Source organism: Colletotrichum karsti (genome assembly GCF_011947395.1).
Source record: "Colletotrichum karsti strain CkLH20 chromosome Unknown Scaffold17, whole genome shotgun sequence".
In the NCBI taxonomy this organism is placed as follows: domain Eukaryota; kingdom Fungi; phylum Ascomycota; class Sordariomycetes; order Glomerellales; family Glomerellaceae; genus Colletotrichum; species Colletotrichum karsti.
Window position 1 is genome coordinate 53,438 of NW_024065917.1, and position 20,004 is coordinate 73,441.

The 20,004-nt window shown below is 55.1% G+C and overlaps 4 protein-coding genes across 4 annotated transcripts; 3 read left to right on the top strand and 1 right to left on the bottom strand.

Annotated features, from left to right (window-relative positions):
• Positions 1–885: 885 nt before the first annotated feature.
• CkaCkLH20_05839 (ankyrin repeat protein) lies at positions 886–6,668 on the bottom strand (the record flags this gene model as incomplete). Its single annotated transcript, XM_038888556.1, has 8 exons — positions 886–2,000; positions 2,053–2,300; positions 2,352–3,128; positions 3,182–5,228; positions 5,283–5,329; positions 5,381–5,850; positions 5,907–5,939; positions 5,991–6,668. The coding sequence occupies 8 exons, from the start codon at positions 6,666–6,668 to the stop codon at positions 886–888; spliced, it is 5,415 nt and encodes a 1,804-aa protein (XP_038745892.1).
• A 3,717-nt stretch (positions 6,669–10,385) lies between these two features.
• Positions 10,386–13,214, top strand: CkaCkLH20_05840 (transcription factor; the record flags this gene model as incomplete). The annotated part of the gene is made up of 9 exons (XM_038888557.1): positions 10,386–11,257; positions 11,313–11,474; positions 11,525–11,594; positions 11,643–11,778; positions 11,831–11,940; positions 11,991–12,074; positions 12,126–12,266; positions 12,318–12,396; positions 12,445–13,214. The coding sequence occupies 9 exons, from the start codon at positions 10,386–10,388 to the stop codon at positions 13,212–13,214; spliced, it is 2,424 nt and encodes an 807-aa protein (XP_038745893.1).
• Positions 13,215–14,154: 940 nt separating this feature from the next.
• Positions 14,155–16,085, top strand: CkaCkLH20_05841 (delta 1-pyrroline-5-carboxylate dehydrogenase; the record flags this gene model as incomplete). The annotated part of the gene is made up of 3 exons (XM_038888558.1): positions 14,155–14,349; positions 14,421–14,528; positions 14,586–16,085. The coding sequence occupies 3 exons, from the start codon at positions 14,155–14,157 to the stop codon at positions 16,083–16,085; spliced, it is 1,803 nt and encodes a 600-aa protein (XP_038745894.1).
• Positions 16,086–18,506: 2,421 nt separating this feature from the next.
• On the top strand, positions 18,507–19,891 carry CkaCkLH20_05842 (helix-loop-helix DNA-binding domain-containing protein; the record flags this gene model as incomplete). The annotated part of the gene is made up of 2 exons (XM_038888559.1): positions 18,507–19,169; positions 19,250–19,891. The coding sequence occupies 2 exons, from the start codon at positions 18,507–18,509 to the stop codon at positions 19,889–19,891; spliced, it is 1,305 nt and encodes a 434-aa protein (XP_038745895.1).
• Between the last annotated feature and the right edge of the window lie 113 nt (positions 19,892–20,004).

Consider the following 20,004-nt stretch of genomic DNA (forward strand, 5'->3'; position numbering starts at 1 on the left):
CAGTTTACGATTCTTTGTTACCATTTCTATCCATTTACACACAACTTCATACTTGTTAGCCTGTTACCGCAATTTGTTTTCAAACTTAGGGATAAGAAAAATCCACAAAACATTGTTGTTGTTTACTGTATCATCTCCTGGGATGGATGGAAAGTCCGGTGCATTGTTCTCGGCGGCGCGGATTACGATCTTTGAACGGAAACGAGAAAAAAGAGGATGGGATTGGAGTAGGTAGGTATGGGATTCAAACACACGACGCAAACACAAACAGCATAACTCTAGCATAGTTATACCCCGGGAATGAGAAATTATATGATCACATTATCGTTTGGTTCCTTCGCTCGCTCGGAATCATGTGCGTGTATGACCTCGAACACGGTGGTGGTGGTGGGTGGGCTGTCGATGGCTGCCCGCCCGGTTTCTGTCGTGGATTCGTGTAACTGGACAGAATGTGGTTTTGGCTTGCAGGCTGTGTGTGGGAGAACGCTGATCTGTTTTGTTGGAATCGAGGCATAGGACGGCGGAGATCTCGACTGTGGGATCTGATTAGGTGGGTGATGGCCAATGGGAGTCTGGTGGTGTGGTGATATGGAACGGGACGGGGCGGGCCTTTTTGGTTTGAGGGGAACGGTTGGGGATCGACGCTGGTAAAGGTCGAGCATGCCTTCATCCGGCCGCTCGCATGAGAAGGTTTTCTGTAAGAGCAATAATATCGTCATTCTGTTGGTAGCTAATTCATTCTGTGGTAGTTAAGGTCATGAAACGAAATCCCCCAATGAGCCGGGCCTTTCCAGAAGAAATCGCACACTATATCCTCCCGATCGTCCTTTCTCGGTGAACAATCTCGTATACGGTTCCTCACATATTGATCAAGACCCTCTGATTTCACTCGTGCCTCTCACCACATTCAGCACACTTGGGCGTCTTCTCATCCTCCTCATCCTCATCGTCCGACGACACGGAAGGCCTGCTCCTGCTCTTGGGAACCCACGAGTTGGAGCTTTCCGTCCACTTGGACTGCGCCGCGAAGTCGTTCTGGTCCTCCTCCTTGGCCTCCTGCTCCTCGGGGTCGGCGTCCTCGTCGTTGCGCGCGTGGATGGTGAAGTAGCGGCTGGCGTTGTACTGCTCGCCCAGCCGCTTGGCGACGTCGTTGGCCTCGTTGAGGGAGACGAGGCGGCGCTTGGTGTCCGGATGGCTCTCGAGCGCGGCGCGGACGATTTCCCAGACGTACTGGCTGTCTGTCAAAGGCTTGGGATTCTTGTTCTCCTCCTCGTCCTTGGGGGCGAAGGATCCGACGTCGCGGTCGACGAGCCCGGCGGGTGAGCTGGAGTTGCTGTACTCGTTGAAAGAGAACGAGATGTTATCGGGCTCGGCGAACTTCTCGCTTGTGACCTCCTCGCGGGCGATTTCGGCGGGGGTGCGTCCGACGGCATTCTCGCGGTAGAGAAGTTTCGGCTTGTACTCGAGCAAGGCCTTGGTGAGGAGCTTGTTGGTGTTCATAACCACGGTGTGGAGGACCGAGTCGCCCAGCCCGTTTAGGGTGTCGAGCTCGTCGCCCTTGGAGTAGTCCAGGATCAACTTCAGGACCGCGAGGATGTAATCGTCGTCGTAATTGCCACCGTAACGTCTGCAGACCCAGAAGTGCAAGGGGGTCAGGCCGCTGTGGTGAAGGTTGTTGCGTTGTTGGAACAGGTGGGCGACGATGCTCGAGTCGACGAGCTCCAGCATGGGGCGAAGAGCGCAGGCTTTGGGCCCGTTTTGCAAAACGGCGTGGATGATGTTCTCGCCTGAATTGTTCCTCACCAGCTGGTTCGCGCCGGCTTTGATGAGCAACTTGGCAATGTCGAGTCTGCCAAAGTAGAAGGCGAGCCAGAGGGGCGTGTCGCCATGAGTCGTCTTGTACTCAAGTGAGTTGGGGCAGGCTTTGATGAGGTACTCGACGGTTCTGGTGCTTTGCTCGGATGGAGACGCCATCACGGCGCAGTGGAGGACCAGCTCGTCTGGGAATGTGTTAGCGAGAGGTTGGTGATTATGATCTGGATGTGGACTTACTTTGGATACCCAACCACCTCGAGATGGCACGGTCGAAGCCGCCAGGCGACTGACTGAGGTGTTTCAACCTGTGGTCTTCGCGCGCTGCCTTCGACTTGCCAAAGTCCGTGTAGTGTCGATGAGGAGCATCGCTGAGGAACCACTCGACGCTGGCAATGTTGCCTGCGAGCGCTGCGTGAAGGAGTGGCGGTGTCTTCATCCCCGTCGATCGCACGACCATGTTGCGTCCAGCAGTGGCCCAATCTTTTCTGTAAAATACGTTAGTGAGTTTTCCGTCCAGCGGTCTCGACCTGACGTACCTCTTCTTGCCATAGACCGTCAAGCCTTGGTAATATCTCGGCTTCCTCTTCATCTCGACGCCGCTCTTCTTGACAAGGTCATCGAGAGGAATTCCTGCGCCAGTCCGGCTAATGATTTCAGCCAGTGCAGTTGTCTTTCCCTGTGTGACGGCCTGGAGGAACTCGTTCTCGGGGAAGGTGAAACGTCCACCGGCGTCGTCATCCTCTTCGCCCTGGCTGCCGTCGACGAGTTTCTGACCCGCGAAATGAGTCGCCATGTCGAGAAGTGCCTTCAACCCGGCGTGGTCATCATTCTCTAAAACAAACGAGAACAGACTCTGATACCTAGTACGCAAGCGCTCATTGTTTCCGGGGCCGAAGGTATTCACGACCTGGCTCAAGAACTCGATGGGCTTGACCGTAGACTTGACTTGCATCGACACCTGACCAATGTTCTCGATCGTGAACTTCTTGTCAACGATCTCGGAAATGATCTTGGGGTCATCGTTTGAATCCGCATCGCTCTCGTACGATTCTTCGTCCTCTTCTTCGGAGTCGCCCGTGTCAAACTTGTACCGAGTCGCCTCCTTTTCCTCTGGGGAATACTGAGCCATGACGATCTCGAGGATTGCCGATGCAACCTCGTACCGACCGTGGACGAAGGCCAAGGAGAAAGGAGTATTGTCCGCATTGTCGGTGACTGAGATCTTGAGCGGCGGCTCGTCCTGATCCTTACCCCAGGCCTGCAAGGTGAGTGTCTTGATCTTCTCGATGTCTCCAGCCCAAGAAGCCTCGAACCTGTTTTGATGTTAGTAGATGGCACACAAATTTCGGCAACTGGATGAACTCACAATTCCAAATACGCATCTTTCCTCGCCTCGGTGACGTCAGTAACACCTTTGAAAGAGATGTTGTGCTCAAACTCATCGGTCTTCTCCTCAGACAAAGATCGGTTCGGGGAATGGTTGTCGGGGCCCTTGATGTCTGGGTACAACTCCTTGAAGGTCTTGCCGCCCTTGGCGATGATAGCCTTCTCAACCGCTTCAAGCGATGAAATGACATCCTTGATAGCCTCTAGTTTTTCCGGTGCGCCCTTCATCTCCGCGTGCTTCTTCTTTTCCTTTTCGTACTCCCTCAGGTCGCGTTTGTAGCTCCATTTGCGCAACTCGATAGCCTTGGAAACCATCCAGTGCTGATAAGTACCCTCTTTGAACTGCTGGAGATGCTCGTCCATCGCAGTAGGCAAGGTTGGCTTCTTGTTGGTAAGTTTCTCGCCTTTGTACTCCCGCAGATTCTTCAGCTGGTCCCGGACAAGGTCGAGAATCGACTCTCCCTTGTTGTATCTCCGCTGCCATTCGTCCTCGATGACCCGGTAAGACTGCTCCGTCAGAGCGTTCGGATCTGCCCCATTCTCGAGAAGTCTAAGGGCGACCTCAGGATTCGAACAACCTTTGATGGCGACGATGAGAGGCTGGATCACCGATTGATGGAACATCTTTTTGTTGTCTTCGTAGGAGCCGAGTCGGTGCGATGACTTGGAAAACTTGAAAGCCTTCAGCCATGTGTCGAAGTCAATATGAGGGTTTGCTCCAGCTTCAAGCAGCTTAAGCACAAGGATCGCATCGCCGTTCTCGATTGCTGTGTGAAGAGGGGCGATGGCATGAGGATTCCAGTATTGCTTTCCGAAAACCAAGTGGTTCAGAGCTGTCTTGAGACCGGCCTTGTCATGCTCCCAGAGGGTGTCGATCATCTCTGAGTTCCCGTTCTCGACGTAGCGGTGGAATACGGTGCAGCCGTTGAGGTCGGCCTGGGATGAAGTAGCACCAAGCTTCAACAAGAGCAGAGCCATGGACTTGGCCTTCTCGAGAGGAAGCGACAAGGCGAGAGCAAGCGTGAGGATGGCCGCGGTTGGCTGTTTTTCCGAGTCGAGAAATTTGACAGGAAGAAGCGCGTCGCTGCCGAACTCACAGAGAATCTTAACAGCATCTTCGTGTCCCTCGGAAATGGCCAGGTGGAGAGGTGAGCAAGGAACGTCCCAAGCCAAGACGTCAGACTTGTAGAAGTCTGGCTCATCTTTGGCATCATCGAGAACAATGTCCTCGTTGCTCTTCTCTTCGTCATCTTTGACTTTGACAAAAGATCCAGTAGCCATTGAATCTGCTTCGGTATTGCCGGCATCGACCATATCGATATCGGAGTCTTCATCGTCGGATTGTTGCTCGTCATCATCTTGAGCATCCATGGCTTCGCCGTCTTCCGCCATCTTCTCCGACTCAGGCTTGCCCTGCAGCTTCGTCTCGCGTTCCTTCCGGCGGCGGTCCTTCTTCTCCTCTTCCTGTTCCTCGTTTGCAATGCTCTTCTCCATGAGAATCTTGATGATGTCGACGCTGCCACGCTCAGCAGCGAGGTGAAGAGCAGTCCGGCCGTCGGCAAGACGAGCCGTCAACCTAGATCCATGCTCGACGAGACAGCGCACGATCTCGGGGACTGAGCTGATGACCGCGAGGTGCAGAGGGGTGCGTCCAGTGTAATCACGCTTGTTGGGGTCGGCATCCTCCTGGGAAAGCCAATCCAGGACTCCGTCGATATTGCCGTCAACAATGCTCTGGCAGAGTCGTGCAGTGTTCCCGACGTAAGCCATGTCAGTCCAGTCGTCCTGAGTAAGAGGATTGAATGAGCCGATCTGCTGCCGACCGGGGTCATCAATGAGGAATGAGACTTTGCCGGAAATGTAGATCTCGGCCTCCTTTTCGGCAACCTCGACCTCGTCTGGGGTTGTTGGCTTCGGGCATGACCCACAGCAATCCTCGATCACGTCTTCGACGCGACCAAAGAACGCAGGATGCCTGTGAAGATACACCTCTCTCTCCTTGGGCTGATTCCACTCAGCGTTGAGAACTGGATGCAGAAGTTAGTCGAGATAAGCGTAAGTTGACAAAGAAACACACTCACGAAGGTCTCGGGTGTAACAGAGCTTCTCGATCTTCTTGGCGTGGAAGCTATAATAATTAGTTAATTACTTTAATGAAGGGCATTTGCTTCGAGCATACTGCTGGCCGTAAGGGACCGTGAAGGTGTGATAGTTAGACACGTCAGTCTCGTCCACCCAGTCGGCAACCTCATCCTCGTGTTGGTCCTTGATGTTGCCGTGCAACTGATGAGCATAATATCGGTTTGTTGTAGGCCGGCCTCGCTCTTCTCTTCGCTTGTTCAGGTATTCCTCGCGGACAGAAGAAGTAGGGAGACGTTCCAGGACCAGAAGCCTGGCAAGGCCAAGAGTTCTCTGGAAGCTTCGCTCATAGATGGTAGGATCAATACGGCTGCGATCGAGTTCTGGCCAGTAGACCTCAAAGTTGCGGTGGCTGTATTTGGACAGACGGTTTTCGTAAGAGGGACTTCGGCGGGTGAGGTCGATGTGATTGATCTGGGTGATGAAGCTTCCCAAGGCTCTGGGAGTAATCCAGACCTGCTTCCCATCGTAAGCTCCGCCAGCGGCGTCGATGTCAAAGCCAGTCAAGATCTACAGACAGCTAATCAGTCATCTGCAAGGGTAATGCGATGATCTGGACGACAAACCTCTCCGATGGACTTGTACACGCGCAGTACAATCTGTATACATGTCAGTCGCTGGAAATTGAGCGTGATTTTCAATGTCCTTACCTGGATATGACGGGTAGGGTATTGCGACGCAATCGTGACGGCATACTTCGTACGAACAACGGTAACCTCAGTGAGGATGGCATCACGGACTGCGGTCTCGATCTCCTTGATCTTCTCGATGGCCTCTTCGTGCGTGAGTCCGTAAAGGAACAGATCGACGTCAGAAGCCGGGCAAAACTTCTCGTGGTAGTACTCGCGTAGCTTGCGCTTGGTGGTATTGAACTCCGGGGGGACAGGCAACAGGGTGTTCACAACGGACGACCCAGCGGCAACAACGTTGTTCCAATTCATGTCGACAAGCGAGGACTCGGAGAAGATGTTGAAGTTCTTCTGGAAGTCCTTCACAGAAGATACCACAGCAGGAGAGCCGTCAGGTCGGCGCTTATCGTCGGGGAGAGCCATGATGTAGCGGTCCTTCTCTTCTTGGGACTCGGATTCCACCGACCGGGCGCGGATCTTGATGTTCTTGGTGTTCTCCGTAAACAGCGGAACGAGGTTGATGTGAGGCTCGTTGAGAGCTGGATTCTGGCGGTCTTGGGCGAAGACGGATCGAAGCTGGGCCTCGTACTTGCGGTAAGGCTCCATGATTTCGACCATCTTCTTCTCTGGATGGTCATGGATGTAGTTCACCAGCTCCCCATGGGGAACTGGAAGCTCCTGCAGCTCCGGAGGAGACATCTTGGCGATGTTGTTTTTGGTCTATTGATTCCTCGGTTGTGAGATTGGCTGAGGAGAAAGTATGCAAGCTCGTGAGCTCACCAAGCAGTTGAAGGAAGCGAAAGTTGAAAATGGAGGGCTTTCTCAGAGTGGCTTTGGGTGTCAAAGGAAAATAACCAGACGGGGTGGGAAGGAGCAAACGAACTCGCGGGCTCAAGTTCGTGTCAATTGACGAAAGACGTGAAAGAGGCAGACCCAGGAAAGAGGACGAAAGAGGATGAATGTCTACGAGGGCAAATTGAGCGAGGTGTGAAGGTGATCATGAAGCCATCTTATATCATCCTGCTTCCCCGCGCTTCAGCTCAGGTCTTCACCGTTTGTTAGCATGAGGAGAAGTGCGGGATCGTTTGCCTAGCTCGAGTTACCTTGCCGTGAAAGGTACACTTCGTGCATGGCAAACGAAGAAAACAACAGGCAATACTACCAGTAAGCTGACGGATGCGTCTGTGGTAGGTACTCCTGGCATGTGGCTCTCTCGACATCGCTCCTGAGAAAGGAATTCAGCCCCTCCAATGGCGGCGGCGCCAAGCCGTCATACCCTGACAGGGCCGCTTGACTGCCTTAAGCTGGTGCATGAAGCTGTCGCCCGGTGGCTTGACATGCTCGCCACAACAGGCACGAGACGCGCCTCACAAAGAGGAACGACGCGCGACCGGGGGGTATGCTGCCTAAGTCGCGGGGTCCTTTCGACGCGAAGTCCAGTGACCTACAGGGACCTCCACTGAAACTTGGCTGCCGAGGGCCGCTAGAGCCCGCTGTTGCCTGTTTGGTGAAATCCCAACCTGGAGTTGACTCAACCACAGATTTCATCTCAATTCGAGCCTCATAAACTACATCATGAACTGGCTGTAGCCTAAGATGGTAGGATGAGATCGTCAATGCTCACAATTACTTTGCCCGTCCTGGAGGCCCGAGTTTGACGATCGCTTGATCAACTGCATATTTTCACCAAACTGTGCCGTCATGCTAGGCAGAACAGAGGCTCGAGACCCCAGGCCATGGCTCGATATCTAGTAAACGTTGATGAGATGGAGCGTGGGTTTTCTCAAAAATGGCGAAACAACATAGACCGACCAATGGACAGACGGTGAGTAGTCAAGACCATCGGGCTTATAAAAAATAAACAACATCAGATGCTCACAGATCGCCAACCTGCTCACTCCAGCGAACATGGATATACACTCATCAGCAGCAGTCTGCAAGGAAGACATCTTGATAAAATAATCTCCAATGCTATCTCATTACTATGAAAAGTACATGTTCACCGAGCCATGTGGTCACGAGGCTGCCAGGTTCTTCGCAGATCAACTTGCTTCGAATTTCCGCTCACCACCAGAGACCCACGCAAGCTGAAGCTCACTATCACTCAGAGCCAAAAAGGGGTATTATACGTTAAGTACACTACTCCACGGTTATTACTCCTGGTCGAATACTTTAGGGGTAACACCGGATATCAAGGAGAATACCAAAGCTAATAGCAGAAAGGATAGGCATAGAGATAGCGAAAAGTATTTGCAAGGGAAAAATAACCGTGGAGGACTGTAGTATTGCGCGATGCTTGATTCTGGTTCAGGGATGTCCTACAGTTCCTGTATGAGAATACTCCGAATAGACCCGTTCACTCATGATATAAAACAGATGCTCACTCCACTTGCTCTTAGCAGGAACGCTCTTTTGCACGGGTCCTCGACCCATATGGAGTCATGGAACCCGGCTGCGGACCTTCATTTCGAAATGAGATGCCGGCGACGACGGCCCGCAACCCTCCGTATCACGACACCCACTTTTGCCGGTCGGACGCCAAGAACCGGCGTCAGACACGGAGCATTGTCGCATGGCGGAGAAAACGCACGTTAAGAACAGGAGAATTAGCAAGGCATAATAAGAACGACGGGATGTGGATCCCCGGCGCGGGTGGAGATTATCGGGGAGAAGGACCGGGACGCCAAGAGATCCGCCGGAAGCCGTGATCCGATTTCACGGGATGTGGCAGCATCGAAGCGGCGAAGCCAAGGCAAAATAGCTTTCGCGCGAAGGTCTTGCAGCAGCTGACCGGGGGCTGATGGGCGACAAGGTTGTATCCCGGCGGGTCATGTTAGTCTTGGCCTTGTGGGGGCATTCCTGTTTCATTTCCTAGAGCCACAAGTCCTGACGTAGTTGACCAATTTCACCCGCCAGACCAGGCCACATCTGGCAGGGCACATCACCATCTCATTCAAACGATAATCAATCAGCAGCTTGCCGCGGCAGCTTTGGTGTACTTCCGCAGGCCTCCCATGCCCGGCACTAGCACGGCCCTAAATTCTACCTTCTTGTTGACCATTGAGTATCGACTTGTTTGCTTTACCATGCAGTAGCGACAGTAGCCTCTGTGTTATGTACTATGTAAAGTAGGCACAGAGACATGGTTACATTGTCTTGTCTCCGACTGGTGCGCTGCCCGGGGCTGGCTTGCAAGCATGGAACGGTCTGTTTGCCAAAAGCAAGCTGGCTGGAGCTCTGGCCACTCGTCATCATCCCATCTCTCAAGACGCCAACAGAAGCTTGGCAGCTGGAGAGGGATGAGAGGTGAGGCATGCAGAACGGGACGATGCTGACTTATTTCCAACGACCGCTGAACCCGAAGTCGCAAGCGTATTACGATGGATACGTGTATTAGACTCGGATGCTTACACGAATAGGAGCCGATGGGATGTAAGAGAGGGAGACTCGGACCCGATTCCTACCTGGCCTGACTGCAGTCTGCATGGAGTCAGCAGGACGGCAAGTGTTCGTACTGCTAATCTGGAACAAGGATCTCGGACTGGGTTGAATGTCCGGTTCTCTTGGTCTAGCACTAGCCAACTCGGAGACAGCGTGGCTGCAGTGCGAGTCTTATCAAATCCATCATGGGTTTGTGAAGTATTGTTATTGGGGGCCGACCGCCAGCTGGTATCTACCTTTCTTGGATTTAATCAGAGTCGACGCCATCTCGCAACGGAATCAACGAGAGTGAGACACAAATAGAGAATCCCTCTCCCAGCCTCAGTCTCAGTCCCAACCACGACGACGACTCCTCGGCCAACTCAATCTCGGGGCTAGTCCGTCCCAGGTTCACCCCTAGAATTACCCCGGTTCACTGTGCAGCCCGACAGGCAGCTTCTAGCGCGTTGTTCGCAGCGGTTGCGTAGCGGAGGTTTACCCACTAGCGACAATCCCTGCCATTTCAATTCCTAGCTCGCGTCACCTTGCACTACCTGGGCCAAACAAGCATCCAATCCAACACAACACACTTTTCTCGTGCGATTTGTGGTGGGATTCGACAACACCCTCTTGTCGCCCGTCCCTTTTCCATTTTCCTTTCCCAACTTTTTTTCTTCTCCTACCTTTTGACCTCAGGATCGCCGTGCAACTGTCCCTTCCGCCGTTATATGAGATACCCGATTGTTGATACCCCCGTTGCTGCGCAATCGCAGATAACAAAGAAAAGCCCGGCAGACCAGGTTAGCTCTCGATAGCTAACCGGCGCGCAAACAGACCCTGGCAGGCTAATTTTGCGCTGAGACATTGTGAGGAGCCACCGTTGCTCGGAACGAATCTCTGGACTTTTGCATGTTCTGACTGCTTTCTAAGTAGAAGCGAAGACAAGAAATCATAGAATTCGACAAGAAAATCGCAGCTTCGCAAAAGAAATCGAAAATGGCGTCTCACCCCGAAGGACAGGCCCTCGATGATGTCGCCCACAATCCTCATGCGTCGGCCAACAGATGGCGCCATCAAGAGAGCTCAGCGTTCGCGCGTCATGCTGCCCAGGCCCACGCTCATGGAGTGCCCCGGGACCCCCAGGACCGTGGATCCACGAACGATCTTGCCAGCTTCCTCAACCGCGACCGCGTCGAGCCCGAGAACCCCAACGCTGCACCCAACTTCAAGCCGATCATGATTGCCGCCGGCGAGGCCACCGGCGATGAGCAACCTCGCGCGACAACCGCCCACTCCTACGAGCAACCGGATGCCCCCGATGGCAGGGAGATCATCTGCGGCCCGCTGCTCAACTACCGGAGGATGGACGCTGACCGCTGGTACGGGAGCGTCTTGATCGTCACTAAGGGTGGCGGCAAGACGCAAAGTTTTGCGCCGAACCTCATCATACGTCCCGCTGGCTCTGCCGACAACCAGCACGCTGCTCCCGATGCGAATGGAGTCAAGGCCACGAACGGTGCCGTCAACGGCGAGGGCTCCAGCGGCGCAAACGGAGCGGGCCCGAACGGCACTCAAACGCAGGGCCAATGCCTTTACTCCGACCCGCGCAACACGTTCTGGGCCTTCGACCTGTCGGTTCCTATCACGCAGGCCGAGGAGAAGTGGGAGTACCTGATCCCAGACATGCGATACTCCAGCATCAGACCAGACCGCTACCACTTCTTCGTTCCGGCTATCAACGAGTCGATGCGCATCATGTTCCACTCTTGCAACGGATTCAGTGTCGGCACTGATGAGGACGCGTGGAGCGGACCTGCCTTGTGGAACGACGTCAACAGACACCACAAGGAGCGGCCTTTCCATGTCATGTGCGTTAAGTGTCTCAGCTCAAAATGCATACCTGTGTTACTAACTGCTGTGTAGGCTTGGCGGAGGTGACCAGATTTACAACGATGGTATTCGAGTCGACGGACCCTTGCGCGAGTGGACCGAAATCTCGAACCCTAAGAAGCGCAAGCACTTCCCCTTCCCAGAGAAGCTTCGCCAGGCTTGCGACGACTACTACCTGAAGAACTACATTAGATGGTCAGTTGAATTAGCGCTCCCAATGTGAATCTCACACTGACGGGTTGCAGGTACTCCACTGAGCCCTTTGCGACTGCCAACGGCCAGATCCCGCAGCTCAACATCTGGGACGATCACGACGTACGTTGAACTCGCGGAATAAACAGGGGTTTTGCTGACCAGCCACAGATCATCGACGGGTTCGGTTCCTACGTCGACGACTTCATGCGATGCGACGTTTTCAGGGGCATTGGCGGAACCGCCCACAAGTACTACATGCTGTTCCAGCACCACCTCCCACCCCCGGTTTCGACCTACACCACGGGTTAGTAGCGTTTAACGACACGTAATGGGACTTTCAACTCACAAGATCATAGATCGCACGACAACACCTGAAGGACAGGGACTGGACCCCAATCAGCTCATGGACACCTACGTGGCACCCGCCAAGTCTGATCCCAGTTACATCGTTGGAACACAGCCTGGTGTAAGCTTGCTCTTCATAAGGCCGTCAGGCTGGATACTGACTTGTCCCAGCCGTATGTGGCGGAGCATTCGCACAACATGTTTGCCCGACTTGGTGCGCGTATTGCCTTCCTTGGTATTGACGCTCGAACCGAGGTATGGTTGTCTCAGACATGACAACTAGATTGTTTTAGCTGACAGCCGTAGCGCACACGGCACCAAATCAACTACCCCGAGACGTACGACCTGATATTCGGCCGCCTTCGACACGAACTGAAGTCAGCTGCGGAGTCGGGACGACCGCTGAAGCACTTGATTCTGTTGCTGGGAATTCCCATCGCATACCCTGTGAGTGACTGGAAAGCTTCCGTCGTGGAAATACGAGCTGACAAATTTTAGCGCCTGACATGGCTTGAAAACGTCTTCAGAAGCCCCATCATGGGCCCTGTGAAGTTCTTGAACCGGAGATTCGGCCTTGGTGAGTGACGTTGCCGCCAACGTATATCTTTTCTGCTAACAGAATTAGCCGGCGGCGTTTTCAACCACTTCGACGGCAGTGTCGACTTGCTCGATGATCTTGACGACCACTACACGGCTAGGACCCACAAGAAGGAGCGTGGAGCTTTGGTCGAGAGACTTCAGGCTATCGCATCGGAGTTTTCGGTGCGCATCAGTATCCTGGGTGGCGACGTGCATCTGGCTGCGCTGGGTCGCTTCTACTCCAATCCTCGCCTGAACATCGCCACCGAGAACGACCACCGTTACATGGCAAACGTGATCTCATCTGCCATCACCAACAAGCCGCCTCCGGCAGCCATCGCCAACCTGTTGGCGAGAAGAAACAAGATCCATCACCTCAACCATGACACGGATGAGACTCTTCTGAAGTTCTTCGACAAGGATCCAGGCAACTCGAACAAGACGTCAAGCTCGAACCACGTGACCATGCCTAGCCGTAACTTCGCCATCCTGACGGAAAACTCGCCCAACAACGGCCTTGCGGCACCCTCGGTCAATGGTGATGCGCGATCGACGATTTCGGGCAAGGGTGGGCACGATTACCTCCACCTCGGTGAGCTCGAATCTGGTTCAAAGCACAAGGCGGCCACGACGCAGCACGGAACCGGTAGCGACGGCAGCTTGGATATCTGCATCCGCGTCGAGGTAGATCAGCACAACCCTGAGGGTATCACGGAGGGATACGGCCTTACCGTGCCCCTGCTGAAATACAACGCCCAGCCGGAGCCGGTAAAACCGTTCCCTGAGCAAGAGCGCCCGAACGGAGCCGGAGAGTAGGTATCTCGTGCTCAAATCGACGCGGTACTTGCGGGAGCTCGGCATAGTCGGAAGAGCCGTCCGAAGGCGGACGGTTACATAATGATATGATATACCCTTGAAGAGGAGGAAGTTGAGTTGGTCACAAAATATGGAAGCGGCTTCGTACTGGAGGACTTGTACTCACTTGGGCTTCGCTTCCTGTGCATTTTTTGCTTCTTGTTTCTCAATTTCTTGCATCCGCTGCGGCAACTAATAACGACAAATCCTCGATCGGGATGGAGATACCTTGATTTTCTACTACCAATACAATTGCGTCTGTGACAACATGCTATTATGGCCGCATTACAAACTTCCGTCTCCACGTCGGATGCCTCTTCCGATGCCGACTGGTGCAACGTCGGGATCGGGAGAGCTGATTACCTTATCGTCCGGCCCACCAAGGTGAGCCGACCGAGTCCACCGTTATCTCGACCCCAGGACAAGATTGCAGCACAATTGACGGATGTGATTGGTGGTTTCTTACCCCGCAAACCGTGATAAGCAGCTGGACCCTTCCGGGACCCGACGTCATTGGATTCCGGAGAGCCATCCCTCTGAAATCTGGCCCCGCAGCCCCTCATGAGCTCCCGACCTTGAGCTGCCGCCTGCGCATTCTTAACCCGCGGCAACCCGTGGTTTGCGTGCTGATGGTTGCCAGCATCTGGGAACGAAAGCGCATGTCTCACGACTCACGAACTTTCCATTACGTTGCGCCACGGAAGTACGGAAGTTTAATAGCCAGTCGTTTGCTGTCCTCCCACTCCCATCCATCTGCTCCTCCTTCATCGAGCCATTGACAACCGCTCTTCGCCCATTGCTCAGACCTGTCGCATTGTTTTGTGTGCGTTTGGAAGGGACACTCCTTTCGGTCACTTGATCTTTTATAGAAGGCGTTCTCCCTAGGAACATCTTGCCCATCATGTCTGCCACACGAGCTTCTGGCTTGCTGAACTCCCAGCTTCGGAGCGCATCACGCATCACCCTGGGTCGCAGAGCTGCAACCGCACCAACAATCGGACTATCAACGCGACGGGTTATTCCCACGACGAAAACGACGGCCAGAATGGCAACTTTCGCTGCTTTCAAGGTGCCCAAGGTGGCCAATGAGCCCAACGTAAGTGACCAATCCGACTGAGAGAGCTTTGGGGGTAGTAAGTGAGGGATAGTTGACTGACAAGAACGCAGCACCACTACACCAAAGGCTCTGCCCAGCGCGAGGGACTGACGGCTGCAATCGATAACTTGAACACGAAGTTGCCCTTGGAGGTGCCTATTGTCGTAGGCGGCAAGGAGGTAGGCCACGAATGCTAGCTTATATCGTCAATGCTGCCGTACTGACACGAACCCTAGATCAAGACTGGCAACATCGGACAGCAGTTCAACCCCGCCGACCACGGTACCACCGTCGCGAGGTATCACCAGGCATCACCATCCGATGTCCAGGCCGCCATCGCCTCTGCCCTGGGAGCCAAGCCCGCTTGGGAGTCCCTTCCCTTCGCCGACCGCGCCGCCGTCTTCCTCAAGGCCGCCGACCTGATTTCCGGAAAATACCGTTACGACATTATGGCTGCGACCATGATTGGACAAGGAAAGAACGCATGGCAAGCCGAGATCGACGCCGCTGCGGAGCTGGCCGACTTCCTGCGCTTCAATGTCCAGTACGCTGAGGAGCTCTACGCCCAGCAGCCCGCGCACAACTCCCCCGGAGTCTGGAACAGGGTCGAGTACAGAGCTCTCGAGGGGTTTGTCTACGCTGTCAGCCCCTTCAACTTCACTGCCATCGCCGGTAACCTCCCTGGTGCTCCCGCGCTGCTTGGCAATGTCGTCGTCTGGAAGCCCAGTGACTCTGCCATCCTGTCCAACTGGTTGGTTTACAACATCCTGCTCGAGGCCGGTCTGCCGCGCGATGTCGTTCAGTTCGTTCCCGGCAACCCTGAAGAGGTCACGAAGGTCGTGCTGGAGCACAAGAAGTTCGCAGCCCTCCACTACACCGGCAGCACTGCCGTCTTCCGCAAGCTGTACGGCGAGATCGGTGCCGGCGTGGCCGAAGGTCGTTACCAGTCGTATCCGAGAATCGTTGGCGAGACGGGCGGCAAGAACTTCCACCTCATCCACTCGTCCGCTGACATCGACAACGCCGTCAAGCAGACCATTCGCGGAGCGTTCGAGTTCCAGGGCCAGAAGTGCAGTGCGACGTCAAGGGCATACGTTCCCAAGTCGATTTGGCCCAAGTTCAAGGAGGGCCTGGTCGAGGAGGCTAGCAAGATCTCCATCGGCAACCCCGCCGACCACAGCAACTTTATGGGCCCGGTCATCCACGAGGCCTCCTTCAAGAAGCTGTCTGGCGTGATTGACGACGCCAAGAACGACAGCGAGCTCTCGCTCGTGGCGGGCGGCAAGTACGACAAGTCCAAGGGCTTCTTCGTGCACCCGACCATCTACGAGACGACCAACAAGAACCACAAACTGTTGAGCACCGAGCTCTTCGGCCCCATCCTCACCGTGTACGTGTATGACGACACGGCGAGCCCGGTGCAGGCTTTCTCGGAGGCGTGCGACCTGGTGGACTCGACGGGCGAGTACGGTCTGACGGGATCCATCTTCGCGGCGGACCGCGCGGCGGTGCGCTTCGCCGAGGACAAGCTCCGCAACTCGGCGGGCAACTTCTACATCAACTGCAAGAGCACAGGTGCGGTCGTCGGCCAGCAGCCGTTCGGCGGCGGCCGGGCCAGCGGCACGAACGACAAGGCGGGCAGCCAGAACCTGCTCAGCCGATTCGTGAGCTTGAGGAGCATCAAGGAGGAGTTCGCCGCGACGACCAAGGTCACGTACCCCAGCAACGAGGTTTGAGGACGAACATGATGGTGAAAAGGGTGTAACTTGTATATGTTTGTGTGTTTGGCGACATGGGAATCTGTTTGGTTGTTTGGATAACCCACACCACTGCATGAGGGAATTTCACGCGCATTTGCTACGATGATAATGAAAGCAACGCCTTTTCTTTTGGGTTAGTCAAGTAAGAATGGGACTTTTAGGACGCATGAACGAGTTTGGCATCTGGGCCGGATGAGACATTTGGTGTATATGAGTGATTTGTGTGCCAAGACTTGGCGATTGTGATACCCAACTGAACCGTCACGTGCCCCTATTGTGGTTTGAGTGGAGGAGGAGGAGCAGGAGGACATCGACAAGCTTCCTGGACAGAAAAAGAGGTCCAGTCCTCCTCCAACTGGCCCCCTGCAACCCCAACTCCATGTCGATGCCTGCCCCCGTTTCCAGGGTTCACAGTTCGGGCGCTAGACCGAATCGGGGGTGGAGACAGGTCCACGTCGTCGAGAGGCACGAGGCACGAGAGCTTCACAGTGTTCCACCTCGACGAGAAAATCGGGACCAAACTCTATTTTTGAGGAGAAAGAGAAATAGCCCAGAGGGAGGAGGAGCGTCTCCAACTGGGCCGGAATTCAGAAAGAGGCAATCCGGATCATGACAGCTCACCTTAGCCCGTTTCCCTGCGTCTGCGTCTGCTCCAGCAGCACCAAGTCACCACGATGAATTCGCTCATAACCCTTCATAATCGGGCGGCCTCTTCAATACCTCCCGTCGATTCACCTAAATCCATACCAGAGCGCTTTTGTGGTTTTACGAATGGCACCGGACAATGGCCGACGCACGAGACCGGCAGCTCGAGGCCGAGTCAGGAAAGAATTGCGCAATGAAGTAGAAGGGCCTTTGGAGATGTGGAATGGAATACATTGCCCACGTGCTCACTTCCATTGACGAGTGCTGCGGGCCAGAGAGTCGAGTCGAGTGGACGCGGTCCGTCATCCGGCTCGACTTTCAGATCGCCGTACCAAGGCCATCAGCATCGTTACTACCCACGGAAGAGTACGCGTGCTTGGCTTCAACGAAACGCTTCCCCAACCCATATCCATCAGAAAACCACTTCGCCCAACCGCATCTCGAGCACATGTCTCGTGCCTCTGGCTCTTGGCTCGTTCTCCGTCCGCACCACCCATGTTCCCCATACCGTCCCTCCTCAAGCCTCGAGGCCCAGCCAGCCATCCAGGCCCCCGGACGGCGCGACCAAGAAGAGTCCATATAACGAAGGCGTGGGCAAATAGGATCAAGGGGTTTGCCGATGATCCATGTGGCCTGTGTGGCCGTCTTGATTGACGTTTCTGTTTTGTGTAGGGAATTTTCGAAAAAAAGATAAAACCCATCTCCTGCTGCGGGCGCGCAGTTACCATTCACGAACCCCATGTGCTCGATTCCGGCCCTCTGATTGGTCCATTCTCTCGAACCCTCGATGATGCCTCTCCTGCCCTTTTCTTCGCCCAGGAGCCTGCGTCTGCCGTTTTCATTGGTTCTTTTTTTCGTCATCAGGCTGTGCCCGGGGGTGTGGGAGGTTTGTTCTTCGTCCATTGTTTACGGGGTTCCCCCGTCTACTATTACTGGCAACTTCTGGCTTGGAGTCGCGTGCCCCTTCTCCCTCTTCCTAGTTCGCTGCCGGTTGCCCCCAAAACCTCACCAACCACTACCGCGACCACCAGGTAGGCCGTCGTACAGAAACGTGGATCGGCCCCTTGGCACAGAGATTGGGGAGGGGCGTGGGTTGCCAGACGCTTGCTAAGAGGTTGGACGTTATCTGAGGCGGGTGCTTTAACAGATTTGTGGCCACAGTCCGGGGTTGTAGATAGACGGAAGAAGGAGAAACGACCACGCCAAGGGTGGTGAGGTTGAGAGTCAGTCGGTTTACTTACAGCAAGAGTGTGTGTGTGCGTGTGCGTGTGCTTGCCGCTTTCAAGTCGTGCTCCGTATCCCTCTAACCACATATTACCCTTCCTCCTCCAGCATTTCTTCCCCCTCCCCCCTACCTAGCTATATCCTCAAATTCTCATCACTCGCGTGCCCTCATTTTCTTGTACAAACACAACACTGTACTGTGACGCCCGAGTACGGACCGGACATTGTAGTCTGTCATTCTTGCCTGACGAACCCTCCGACGGGCGCTTCTTATTAACGCCAAGACCAAAAAGGCACTTGGACTACATCTCCCTCAACCATCCGGGCTCGACTTCCCGACACAGCCTCACAACAAACGTCAACCGATTACTCGTCCAGCCTAGGCGTTCGAGTTTCCTCAATCGGCCTGCCGTACTCTACTAATTCCCTTCGGACATTGGAGACTCGGTTTTATCCCTCAACCTCGCGGCCGCTCGCGCGTACAAATCACACCCATTCATACACTCACAAACCCACACAGACTCAGCCATGCCGCGTCCTACATTACCGCCCACGCCGGCGTCCTCAACAGACATAAAGGGCCAAGATGGCTCCAAGAACCTCGCCTCATTACAAGTCGCCTTCGAACTCGAGCTGCCCCCGCCCGCCTTGACGCAAGACGCCTCCAGAATCTCGCCAACCGACACGAGGACGTCGCTCAACAGCAGCAGAAATAACACCAACTTCCAGCCCATCTCGCCGTCAAAGGCTACCACGCCGTACCCCGTGCAACCCAGCGAGACGGTGAAATCCCGACGGAGGTCGTCGGCCGCCAAAAAGACGGCCAACGAGGACAAGTTCGCGCTGCCCCCGCCGCCCACCCGGTCCCGCAAAATCATTCAGATGAAGCCCCGGCCGCAGGAGGAGCCGGCGGAGGAGGAGGAGGACACGGCCCCCACCGCTGGCGCGGCGGCCAAGTCCGGCTCCGCAAAGGGGGGCGCCGCTGCCGGGACCGCCGCCGCGTCCACTTCGGCGCAGGGGAAGAAGAAACAGCCGTCGGCGACGAGCGCTGCCGGACGCAAGATTGCGAGGAAGACGGCCCACAGCTTGATTGAGCGCCGTCGCCGGTCCAAGATGAACGAGGAGTTCGCCGTGTTGAAAGGCATGATTCCGGCATGTACCGGGGAGATGCACAAGCTGGCCATCCTGCAAGTGAGTACACTGCGTTTTTGTCTTGTCATCATGATTTGGGAATTCGTTCGCAAGAGAGACTAACCCTTTCCCGTCATCAGGCTTCCATCGAATACGTGCGATATCTCGAAGACTGCGTCGCCAAGCTCAAAGCCCAACGCGACGCATCGGAAGGCGTCTCACCTACCGCGTCCGGCCTCCAGACCCCCTCGGGCCGGGACCCGTGGGGCACCATTCCGCAATTCGTTCCCAAGTACCAACAAGAAGCCGACGACGTCGAAATGACCGACTCCGAGGCTCCGTCACCCACATTCCCCGCCCAACAACACCCACATCAACACCAGCCCCTTCAACCACACCAACAGCCGGATTACCCTTCCCGCTCACAGCAGCCCTCCGTCTCGCCCTCTCCCGCGCTCCTCGCACAGGACTCGCGTCACCGCCACGACTCGTACTCCTCCGTCTCAACAGACCACGCGCGGCACTACAGCTACTCCTCAGCGACGACGTCGCCCGCCTTCGGGCCGCAGACATATCCGTACGCGGGCCACGGCGGGCTCGCGTCCGGATCGCTCTCGGCGCTGACGAGTCCCGCGCTGGCGCCGCAGAGAGATCTGGATCAGGAAGCGACAGCAGCGCTTTTGATGCTGAATAACGACCGGAGAGGCGCGGGCGACGGCGGCGCGGCAGCCGCGCGTGGGGCCGGGAGGGGTATGTCGGTGAGAGACCTGCTGAGTACGTGAGAGCGAGATATTACCGGAAAAGGAGAGATGAAGAAGACCAAAATTGGGGTCTCGTGCACGCAAAAGCTTTTTTGGGCATTCGGCCAAGGGCACATCGTCGGTGGCTCATGGAA